This window comes from Patella vulgata, chromosome 4 (assembly GCF_932274485.2).
Source record: "Patella vulgata chromosome 4, xgPatVulg1.2, whole genome shotgun sequence".
In the NCBI taxonomy this organism is placed as follows: Eukaryota; Metazoa; Mollusca; class Gastropoda; family Patellidae; genus Patella; species Patella vulgata.
The window spans coordinates 3500000-3513313 of NC_065882.2; the positions used below are offsets into that span (position 1 = coordinate 3500000).

General features: G+C 35.5%; 1 protein-coding gene across 1 annotated transcript; it reads right to left on the bottom strand.

Annotated features, from left to right (window-relative positions):
• Window positions 1-889: 889 nt before the first annotated feature.
• On the bottom strand, window positions 890-12660 carry LOC126819734 (FAS-associated factor 1). Its single transcript, XM_050547948.2, has 6 exons — window positions 12646-12660; window positions 11711-11799; window positions 10590-10670; window positions 9869-9979; window positions 9239-9454; window positions 890-8110 (listed from the first exon to the last, which is right to left on the bottom strand). The coding sequence occupies exons 2-6, from the start codon at window positions 11774-11776 to the stop codon at window positions 8030-8032; spliced, it is 555 nt and encodes a 184-aa protein (XP_050403905.1). The 5' UTR covers window positions 11777-11799; window positions 12646-12660; the 3' UTR covers window positions 890-8029.
• Between the last annotated feature and the right edge of the window lie 654 nt (window positions 12661-13314).

Here is a 13314-nt window from a genome sequence, read left to right on the forward strand (position 1 = left end):
GAAATGGGGTTTAACGTCCACTCGACACAAACTAGGTCATTTCGGACTAACATGGTTTTTAATTTTATTTCAATAATTCATTTGTCCCTGGGGGTCTATAGCAGCGGGAGGAAACCGGAGAAAACCCATGAGGTTGGACAGGTGATCCTACTCCCTGTCACGTCGGCCATCTCAGAGGAACTGTTTTACAACATAATGAAAACTAAATAGATACTGAACAAATCTGCTGAAATTTGGTGTGCAGCCATAATTTACCTCTCTAAACATCACCTCCCTGTCTTTCATTTGATTTTCATTTGATTTGAGGGATCACTCGGGCCATTGGCTTCAAGAATACAGAGAGGGAGATGGGGTTTAACATCCAGTTGATTTCGGGACTAACATATAGTTAAATTTTACTTCAATAATTTGCTTGCGCGTAGGGGTCTTTAGCAGTGGGAGCAAACCGGGGGACCTGGAGAAAACCAACAAGCTTGGACAGGCAACTGTACTCCTTGTCACATACAACTGAGGAATCGAAACCACGCCAGTTGACTCAATGACAGACTTTATGATACAGCGCGCACATGCTAACCATTCAGCCATCCAACCCCCTCAGGAATACGTTCGAGATGGGAACTTGAACGGAAGTGTAAATAAGAAATGAAATGGTGTTTAACGTCCTACTGTTCTACTCCAAACTGGGCTAATAAAGACAGGCATACGCCATACAGTGTGCAATGAGGTAAATTTTGCCCGGACAGCAGCAGCACTACGGCATATTCTTATATCAAATTCCAACTGTCAAGGAATCTTATGTGTACACGGGACCTCAGTTTTCCGTCCCATCTGAACGACTAGACAGCTGTCCTTGTCAGGGAAGTGTAAATAAGAAAAATAACAAATGATATTTTGTCAACAACACTTTACTATAAAGGTTGGTGAATACAGTTGGTTTGGGTGTACACGTAAAAACACAATTATTTACAAACTGATACAGTTATACCTATCTGATTATAATACAGATCTATATGTCGTTTCGTTTTATTTATACTTCGATGGCCTCCACACGAAGATCTGACCAGTTGTACTGGAAGGTCATGTCAGGGGTCGTACCACCATTTTTTGACCCTATGACATCAGATATTGATTAATCAATCAGCGTTGATGTTTCTAGTGGTTTACCCACAGCAGTTCTGACCAGTTGTACTGGAAGGTCACATCAGAGGTCGTACAAGCGGCTTTTGACCCTGTGACATCAGATATTGATTTATCAATCCGTGTTGATGTTTTTAGTGGTTTACCCACGCACAGTTCCATGCATTGCACGCCAAGAAGTCGCCTTAACAGATGGTTTCGTTGGCTAATCCCTCACGCCATCCAGAACTCAGGTTAAATAACAACACTTCCAGATCCTAGTGTAGTTAAGACAAGTTAAATGCAATTTTAAACGATAAAAAACGAAACGAAATAGGATCTGTGTTTTGATCAGATTGCAGTTATACCTAGGTACACATGTCTTTTGCAAAATAAATTTAGCACCCTTTTAGGGCGATATATATACAATTATTTATTTATTTATTTTTATATACAAACATGCGCATCCATATACACCACGTTTATCAATCAAATATCTCAGACAACAAAATCTTATAATTTTAACCCTTTGACAGGGGAGATCAACATTTTTTTTTACGCCCAGAATTCGTGGGGAAAGCAACATAAAGTTATATTTGGCATGTGACCCATCAAACATTAAAGCTTTTTTTTAATTCTAGAAATAAGTCTGGAAATATGACAGCTATCACAGACAAATTCAGAATATCAGGAATAAAATCTGTTTGCTGCAGGTCATTTGTGACGCCAATTTGTTTCACAGAGATCTTTTAATATCTCTGTTACAAATGACTGTTTCGACACGTGACTGTCACATCACGCGGCGTCAATCATTGGCTCAATAGCGCGTGCATTGTTTACAAAAGACGTTACTGATTCGGGCTAAATGGTGAATTTTACTTATTTTAATACCCATTTACACTAAATAGGAAATGATCTTTACCTACAAACAATTCAAACGTCTTTATTTATTTTTCTAATAAATGAAAAAAAAATGTTTTAGAATTTAATTTGAAGGAAGAAAAAAGTTAATATTTGGGACTCATTCAGTCGCATCGATGTCATCCTTATCATTGATTCTAGCGGCCTAGCAAAAATTCACTGCTGATCAGTGTGTTGTGACGCATCACGTCGAAATGCGTAGTAACGACAACACATGCTTTTGTAGGAATATTACTGACATAAATTTGAATAAAGCATAGGAATTAAATATGAAAAATAACGAGGTGCACCTATATTTTTTTACATTGTGGTCTAAAACCGCAAGCATAATTGACGTTAAGAGTTATGCCCCTTTATTTTCGGTAAAAATCTGCTACAAGAAAATTTTTGAAATCCCAACGTGACTAGTAAGTAGCAATTTGGCTGAGATATCGCTAAATATATCCAGGTCAATCGGATAAAACAGGGAGGGAGAGAGAGAGAGAGAGAGAGAGAGAGAAGGGGTTTAACGTCCACTCCACTCGACACAAACTATGTCATTTCCCCCGGGGAATCGAAAACCACGCCAGTTGACTCAATAACAGACCTTATGATACAACGTGCACACACTAATCATTTGGCCATCCAACCCCAACCCCACCCCACACGTCTCCAAAGTGTAATACCGTGTTTATGTTGATTCATGATATTTTAATAGCGTAATGTTTTAAAGAAATATAAATTCTATGTCCAATCTTTGTAAAGCGCCTTAAAGCAGCCATTGGCTGGATTTTGTTGCGCTGTATCAATGAATAAATTTAACTATAATGTTAAAGGGGCATTATGGGGGATTAGATAAAGAGTTGAGAGTTCTCACTATAATAGTTAAAAACTAGATAATGAAAAAGGGAATATACTTGCGCGTAGGGGTCTTTAGTAGTGGGAGGAAACTGGAGGACCCGGAGAAAACCCATGAGATTGGACAGGCGACCCTACTCCTTGTCACGTAAAACCAGGTATTCAATGTCTTAAGTACGAGACAATTAAACAACTTAAAATACAGACACTCGCACATGCTTTTCAATTAAATACGTCACGCAGGTCCAAAATTTAAACTAGTATAATAAATGTACGCTTGGGGCGTTGGCTAAACCATTATTTCAAATAAAGGTGCACCAACATCAAAGGATGACATGACGTTTGTATTTTAAATACAAATAATGCTCACAACCACTGCTTTATCAATATATTTTTTATCATATGGCACCGAATATTTTTACATATCAGTAAAATACCCCGAAACAAATAATTTCATGGCTTTGTAAAACAGGAACTTATTCATAAAAACATCAATATTTGAAGAAAGCAGCTTTTTCATTGGTCAAGAGTTAAAATTTGTATTAAGATTTTAACCCCCAACCAATTAAAAAGCTTCACTGTAATCAGAGTATTATTTAAACTTGTGCAGTTAGCATTAATTTCTATCGCATTCATTCAATGTCAAATCTTCATTTAAATTCGTAAAAATCGTTTAAAATCACCAAAAATTATCTAATTTGTACTTGTGTCCAGTTTAAAGCTGACTGATTAATTTTGATAATGAGTGTCCAATTTACAAGTGTTTAATTTTTCAATCACTGTTAAAAAATAAATAACCAATTGATTATTGATGTATAATGATTAATTTTTGAACAGTGATCAGGAAATTAAATACTAGTAAATTGGACACTCATTAGCAAAATTAATCGGTCAGCTTTAAACTGGACACAAGTACAAATTAGATGATATTGGGGTATTTTTAATGATTTGATATTGAATGAATATGAAAGAATTTAGTGCTAGATACACAAGATTAAATGATACCTGAGTTACAGTGCTGCATCCTTAAAATGTCTTCAGTTCTCATGATTTCAAGGCCTCAGGAACATAAAAGAAAGTTTCAAAGTCAAGATATAAATAATCTGATGAAAATACAGATGTATATTTCGTTTTTTTTTTATACTTTCGATGGCCTCCACTACATAAGATCTGACTGGTTGTAGTGGAAGGTCCGTCAGAGGTCATACAAGCAGCTTTTGACCCTATGACGTCAGACATTTGATTTAATCAATCAGCGTTGATGTTTCTAGTGGGTTATCCACAGTTCTGTGCACCCCACGCCAAAAACTTGCTGTAACAGACTGTTTTATTGGCTAATCCCTCACATCAACCAGAACCCCGGTAATATAACAACTCTTCCAGATCCTAGTGTAGTAAAGACAAGTGAAACAAAATTTAGAAATATGAAAAACGAACCGAAATAGGATCTGTGTTTTAATCTGATTGAGATTTTAACACATTCATTTGTGATATAAATAAACTCCACATAAATTCATGACATTTATTATAAGGGAAAATGAAATGGGGGTTTAACGTCCTACTTTTCTGCAGCAACTGGGCTAATGAAGAGAGAGAGAGTGAGAGAGAGATAGGTTATTTCGGGACTAACATATAGTTCAGTCTTCTTTCAATAATTCACTTGCGCGTAGGCATCTTTAGCAGTGGGAGGAAACCGAAGGACCTGGAATGTCCCTACTCCTTGTCAGGTACAACCGGGGAATCGAAACCACGCCAGCTGACTCAATTATAGACCTTATGATACATGGCGCATGAGAACCATTCGGCCATCCAACTCCCCAATGAAAAGAGAGAGAGAGAGAGAGAATGAGAGAGAGAGAGAGAGAGAGAGAGAGAGAGAGAGAGGCAAACTAGGTCATTTCAGGAATAACATATAGTTCAATTTTATTTCAATAATTCGCTTCTGCATAGGGGTCTTTAGCAGTGGGAGGAAACCGGAAGACCCAGAGAAAACCCATGTGGTTGGACAGGTGACCCTACTCCTTGTCACTTGGGGCATACGCCCATCTTCATTAGCTCAGTCAAACAGAACAGTAAGACGTTAAACCCCATTTCATTTCATTATTGCTATGAATTTTTAATATCATAAAAACAAAAGGAAGAATATTGACCAGATCATGAAATTATTCAAACTTATCCCTGATATCGATACTTAACCTCCCATATTATTTAAACATACATTATGTAAGATTTAGATAAAGAGCTGGCCTTTCTTGTTATAATAGTCCAAAAATAGATAATAATGTAAAATTAATAATTAAAAAATTTCATTCAAATTACTCTATTGCGAGCAAAGATATTAACCTTGACAAGACGTGTGCAATAATTTCAACCACCATATTGGTTGTTCGAATCCAAGTCTCGATCCTCCATTTTTAAATTAAATCAAAATATGGCTGAATCGTTCTAATCTATTTAATATCGGAGAAACTTGATGCCACCGAGAGTTGATTATGGTCTGGATAAGTTAATTAATGTCTAATTAATAATTTAGATACCATTTCAGGCCTAAAGAAAGACCTTCAATAGGCAGATTTAGCTCTTGGATAATGTATGTTTAATTCAACCCTTGTCATAAAAATAAACATTATACCTAAATACAATATAAACTAATGTCTGTACCACTTAAATTACAAAACACAATTTTGTTGATGCTCTTTGAAGCCACTAATCAGACCATTGTCATTTATAAAAATCTGGATTTCAATTGGTTTATCTACAACCATCGTCAATAGACTTAGTCTCTATCATCCAGAACAATATTCTACAAATATTAGTCTGGATGCGTTGTCAACATTTGAGATAAACAGGTCATTGGCTAGATTATCCGGTCTTTTACATATCATAAACAAAGGGAGGTAACTAGTCCTAAAACAAGATGAAATTAATTTAAGAATGTCATTTCAGAAAATCCATTTGATTGCATTGCCAGTTCAATATCCAATTTTTTTTATTGTAAAATTTCTCTCTTCATGTGCCATATCTATGGTTTTTTTTATTAATCCTAATTCACCGTCCCGATTCATGTTTGTTTATATTAATGCAAGAAATAACAGGTTTATTGTGGTAAGGGGCGCAACTCTTACTTGACTTGGCCAAAGATACTGGATAATCAACCACATAAAAAAAAACCTCCTGGTTATGCACAGGAAGGGAACTTTTCGTCAAATATTGACAACGGCCCCAGACCCTCTGTACGTTGAAGACTAGGAAGTTCTGGGTGACCGAGACTATAATAGACTTCGTTTTAACCCTGTACATGTTTTGTTATAAAATTTGCGTTCGTTGCTTCAGGAACGAGATCTACAACCTGTAATTACCTCATGCTTTTTGCGACTTATTTCTGTCCCAATTTTGAGAATATTTTGGCTCTTTTTTGTTTTTTAAAAAAATACTAGTAAATATAGAAGCCATGTTTGTCAGAGAGTGAGAGAGAAAAACAGGATTTTGGGACTAACATATAGTATTTATAGTTTTATTTTAATAAGTCACTTACATGTTGTAGTCTTTAGCAGTGGAAGTAAACTATAGTACCCATAGGAAACCCACAAGGTTAGGCAGGTGACTGTACGTCTTTCCAAGTATTAACCCTGAATCAAACCCTTGTCTTGCATAGATAACAACTCTTACGATATTTCCTCCACCGAAACCCACTTATAATGTTGGAATATAAAATAGACAGTGTGCGATTAGAAATTGTGTTTTGGAATTCGTGGTGCTCAGGGGTGCACAACAGGGGTGGGGGGCAACTTTTTTGCCGAGTTTTTTTCAAGTAATGTTCCGGTTGCCGGAGTCTATTACACATTCAATCAAACTAAAATGAGACCTACAAATCAATATTCAATTGAGTCATTTAAAAATTACGATTTTTTGATGGTGCACCTCCCCTGGGGAAAATAAGTTTGTGTGCCCCTGTAGGTGGTGATGACATTAGTAATAGGGGACCGTAACAAAACTGTATATAAATTAACATTCAATAATATTTAAATAAATAGTTAACAAAATTATATAACTACTGAGAAATAAATATAATGAAACAGGACGCACTTTTCACAGGTACTCAAATTCCAAAGCGTTCAATTGAGTATTCCCCTACGTGTAATAAAGTTTACATTTTTATGGGATTGCAAATAAATTTCAAGGCATATTCTATCTACTACTGTCTGAACCTTCATAAATTTTAAAAAGAGAGGGTAAAATTGTAGTTGTGTGGTCACTATATTAGTTTACGTTTTCATGAAAAACATTCTGATCAAAATACAGATTTATATTTCATTTCGTTTTTTTATACTTTCAATGGCCTCTGCTATATGAAGATCTGACCGACTAATCCCTCACATCATCCAGAACACAGGTTATATAACAACTCTTCCAGATCCTAGTGTAGTAAAGACAATTATGAATTATAAAAAACGAAACGAAATAGGATCTGTGTTTTCATCAGATTGCATGAATAAGGTCTCTGATTTCTACCCAAGTATTGAAAACCGTTAACAAGAACATTGAAAGTTGAAAATATTTCAGATAAATGCAAAACAAGTTATAACAAAACCAACTCTACCTATGGCAGTAATGTTCATTTAAAAGTACAAAACCTCTTTGATTTAAGCAAAATTAAAGGAGAAATCCGAGATATATTTTTGTGGAGAGAGAGAGAGAGAGAGAGAGAGAGAGAGAGAGAGAGAGAGAGAGAGAGATGGGGTTTAACCTCCATTCCACACAATCTATGTCATTTCGGGACTAACACATGGTTCAATTTTATTTCAATAATTCGCTTGCGCATAGGGGTCTTCAGCAGTAGGAGGAAACCGGAAGACCCAGAGAAAACCCACAAGGTTGGACTTGCGACTCTACTCCATGTCACATACAACCAGGGAATCGAAACCACGGCAGTTGACTGAATGACAGACCGTATGATACAGCGCGCATGTGCAAACCATTCAGCCATCCAACCCCCTCGTTTAAATCAAAGAGGTTTCATAGTCTGTACGTAAAATAAGAGGACATCACATTTACATATCACATTCTTCACAGTCAGTATTTCACGCTGTATAATCAGACATCATACCATCCATCACAATCACACACACGTGAGAGAGAGAGTTTATATCATTCTTCACTTCTCCTCCAATATCAACGTTTCTTGTGGAAATAATCTCGCAGATTCTAATGTTAATGATTCGTCTAACTGCGTAATCTGAAAATAAACAGATAAATAAAACACTCGGTCATTTTGAGGTCCACTCGACACAAACATTTATTTCAATAATTCGCTTGCGCATTGGGGTCTTTAGCAGTGGGAGGAAACCAAAAGAACCTGGAGGAAACTCACAAGGTTGTACAGGCGACCCTACTCCTTGTCACGTACAACGGAGGAATCGAAACCACGCCAGTCGACTCAATGACAGACTGTATGATACAGTGCGCATGAAATATATTATCATTTATTTGGTTTCCATTGTATTGTTTATCATTGTCTATCGATACCAAGAATCTTGGTGGTGTAGTTAAATGAGCCGTTAGCAGAGGTTAGTGTGAACTTCAAGGGAAGACAACTCTGTTTGGCAGATTGACACACTCCTTGTCAGACCTCCAGGTTCCTGTGATTGAGAACCGTCCTTCAATAAGTAATAAAATACACGGTCTGCTTAGTTGAGGTTTGAGCAAGGTGTGCAATTAATAATGGGAGATATCTATAGAAAAATGAAATGAAATGAAATGGGGTTTAACGTCCTACTGTTTTGCTCCGAATTGGGCTAACGAAGACGGGCATACGCCATACAGTGTGCTATGAGGGAAATTTTGCCCGGACAGCGGCACTACGGCCTACTCTTATATCGAATTCCAACTGTCAAGGGATCTTTTACGTGCACGCCAATGTGTACACGGGATCTCGGTTTTTCGTCTCATCCGAATGACTAGACAGCTGTCTTTGTCAGGCCCTCCGTCCTGCATCCCTGACAAGGGGGAACCACGCCGGAAAATCGGGATGAACTTTCTCGGCCAATGCAGGGATCGAACACCCGACCTCCAGGCTAGCGAGCCAGCGCCTTACCCACTAAGCCTCCGTGATCCCCAATAAGTAATAAAATACACGGTCTGCTTAGTTGAGGTTTGAGCAAGGTGTACAATTAATTATGGGAGATATCTATAGAGCTGTAGAGAGAGACGTTAAACCCATTTCTCTCTCTCCCTCCCTCAATAGGTTACAATTTTTATCCAATTTTAAAAATTGTTTAAATATGTCATCGTTACACTCTTATGAGGATTGATAATAAAATGAAAATATGAAGCAGACGTTAAACAACAACAACTGTATACTTACATCTCTTCTGGGATATGTTGTCAAAACTTTATATTCTTCAGTATGAAAGCCCTTTGTTATTAAGAAATTAAGAAGAGTTTGAATTGTGTCGTCTGCCCGAAAGCGTCTGTTTATTATATCTCCACCCTTTACACGGAATCGTATAACACTGATAGGATAGGTGGCATCTTCTGGTGGTTCAACTGCTAACGATCTAGACACCGTTCGCTGAATGGCCTGTAATAGTAATTTATGTATGGATAATTTAAATCATTTCTTGACTCGAAATCCTTAAAATGCTTTTTCAAGTTTATCAGGTTTATTTACTAAGATGCGATGAAAACGCAGCACTTTTATAAATGGATGATCACAAGAAGCACACGTAAGAACGATGATTTAGTCTGCGTATAAACACCAAAATTTCTATTCGGTAGAAATGAAATGTGGTTTAACGTCCTACTATTCTGCTCCAAACTGATCTTTTAACATCCACTTGTCATAAAATAAGTCATTTCGGGACTAATATATGGTTCAATTTTATTTTAATAATTTGTTTGTGGATAGGGGTCTTTAGCAGTGGGAGGACACGATTATTGGTAGGCGATGAATAATGTCTTCAATAAATAATATGAGCGGATGCGTAGAAAATACCTTTTTGGCATCTTCTTCTTCTTGTCGTAATCTTTCTTCCTCTCTCTGTTTCTGTAATTCTACCTCTAATACAGCTTGTCTTTTAGCTTCTTCTTCTCGCTGTATTTCAGCCTAAAATAATCAAACACCAGGTTGCTTAAAATCAAACATCCAGAAAAATTAACAGGGTATTCAAGTGCTAATGTCCAGCCTTATAAATATAGCCCTTTATTAAACTTTTGCTGTTTGAATGTATCAAATACATCAACAAGAAACTATGTGTAAATTTTTGTGTTTCTGCATCAAAAATATTTCTCATAAACAGTGATTGAAAGTTGAATAAGTCTGAGAATGCTTTGTGAATTCGGGGCCAGAAATTTCTTATTAGCTCATACTTTTGATCCGATTTACTTCAAATGAATTTACTCAAAATTGTTCCCCTTATTTTAACTAAAATATAGCCATTTATAAAACTTGTGTTGTTTTAATGTCGGAGAATGCTTTGTGAATTCCTGGCCAGAAGTTTCATATCGACTCATCCTTTTGATCCGATTTACTAAGAAATCGTCAGTTAAAACTATGTAATACCCTGTTGATGTATATGACAATAAATTATGTAATACACTGTTGATGTATATCAGAATAAACTATGTAATACAATGTTGATATATATATCACAATAAACTATGTAATACACTGTTGATATATATGACAATACCTAATAGAATATTGTAAAGTTTACCTTAGCTTTATCTGCTGCTAATGATTCTTCATAATCAGCATCTTGTTGTTGTTTTATCATTTCTCTATTTGTTCTCTCTTGCTGTAATAATATAATATATTACATTATAATATATTACATATCTTACTGTAATACTAGTATATAATATAATACATATCTTACTGTAATACTAGTATACATTATAATATATTACATATCTTACTGTAATAATAGTATACATATTTTACTGTAATACTAGTATACATTATAATACATATCTTACTGTAATAATAGTATACATATCTTACTGTAATAATAGTATACATTATAAAACATATCTTACTGTAATACTAGTATATAATATAATACATATCTTACTGTAATACTAGTATATAATATGATACATATCTTACTGTAATAATATTATACAATATAATACATATCTTACTGTAATAATAGCATACAATATAATACATATCTTACTGTAATACTAGTATACAATATAATACATATCTTACCGTAATAATATTATACAATATAATACATATCTTACTGTAATAATATTATACAATATAATACATATCTTACCGTAATAATATTATACAATATAATACATATCTTACTGTAATAATAGTATACAATATTAAACATATCTTACTGTAGTAATATTATACAATATAATACATATCTTACTGTATATGTAAAACAAAAATCTACAAGATAAACCTGCTGACAAGACAGAAAATAGACATTGCACCAAATAAACAAACATCAAATCAAGTGAATGGATCCGGGGGCCAGCCGTAAGCGTCCACTGCGCTGTACAGTCCCCGGCCTGTAGGGTTAGGGTTAGAGAAATTAGCCTATCTGTTCTGACATCCACGATCAGAGGTTATAGTTAACTATACAACACATATTCAACTTGAAACCAGCTTTTTACACAAATAATTTTTTAAATGAAGGGTGAGTGGAGGGATTTCCGTCACCAAAAAAGATCATACATGGGTCAAACAGGAGATGAATATAGCCTTATTTTTAAAATCAACAAGACAGAGAGCCTAAATGATGTAAATTTTGTTTCATTTCATTAAGTATATTTTTTTTTATGCTAGACAATCCCAGGAATGAAGTATTCTATTTACCTCTTCTGATATATCAGCTGCTTGCTGTTCTTGGAATATTTCTACAGAATGGATTAATCTAGTCATTAATTCATCTAACGTAACATGGCCTGAAAATAAAAAGTGGAAAGTTAAAAGATATTCATTAACCATTCAGCCATCCAATCCCCCATGAATGGTATAAACAGAAATGGGTTTTAACTTTAATGTAACACAAATCCGATCATATTGAAACAAAAAAGGTGTGAATTTATTGACTGATGACACTGATTATAGCTGAATAGATCACTGATTGTAGCCGAACAGATCACGGATTATAGCCGAATAGATAACGGATTATTGCCGAATGTAGCTGAATAGATTATAGCTGAATAGATCACTGATTATTGCCGAATAGATCTCTGATTATAGCAGAACAGATCACAGATTATAGCTGAAGAGATCACTGATTATAGCCAAACAGGTCAAGGATTATAGCTGAATAGATCTCTGATTATAGCTGAAAAGATCTCTTATACATTAGAATCGATTATCTATTAATTGATTCTGATGGTTTGTTATGTGACCCTAATCCTTGACACGAGCAGACATGGGATTAGAATCCCTTGTGTTGATGACAGACGTGACAATCTAATGTGCCCTCATTTACCCTAAATAACATCAACTATTTCATTACAAAACTTACCCTAAATAGAGAGAGAGAGAAACAGAGTTTAATGTCCATTCGACACAAACTAGGTCATTTCGGGACTAACATATGGTTTAATTTTATGTCAATAAAACCAGGGATTCGAAACCACGCCAGTTGACTCAATGACAGGCCTCACAATACAGTGTGCACGTGCTATTACCCTAAATAACATCAACTATTTCATTAAACTCACCCTAAATAACATCAACTATTTTATTATATAACTCACCCTAAATAACATCAACTATTTTATTACATAACTCACCCTGAATAACATCAACTATTTTATTACATAACTCACCCTGAATAACATCAACTATTTCATTTGTAGCTCGAGATCTTGATATGACTAATAATGCTGGTAATTCCTCACTACTATAATTTCTCATCTGTGTTGCTGCTACGCTACCAAAATGTCTGGTTGCCATAGCGATTAATCTGTAATATAAAATTATTTCGTGAATATAATCGGAAGCCTTGATGGCTTCAATCATTCGCTTGCGCGTAGGGGTCTTTAGCAGTGGGAGGAAACCGGATGACCCAGAGAAAGCCCACGAGGTTGGACAGGCGATCCTACTCCTTGTCACGTACAACTGGGGAATCGAAACCCCGCCAGTTGACTCAATGACAGACCGTATGATACAGCGCGCGCGTGCTAACCATTCGGCCATCCAACCCCCTTCCTCCCCTCAGAAACGGTCCAATTCTGTTCATTATTTACAAAGATATGATGAACTGAAATTGAAAATAATGCAACATAGGGCATCAACTGCAGTCAACATATCATATCAACAAGCCACGTCTAAGAGTTGGGTAAAATCGTTTAATAGGCCCCTTGTTAATGGTAATCTAAAGTAAACGAAACACGCTAAAAATTTACTGACTAGCAATTTTTTTTTGTAAAACAATGCCTTGGTGAAAACATTGGCATGAC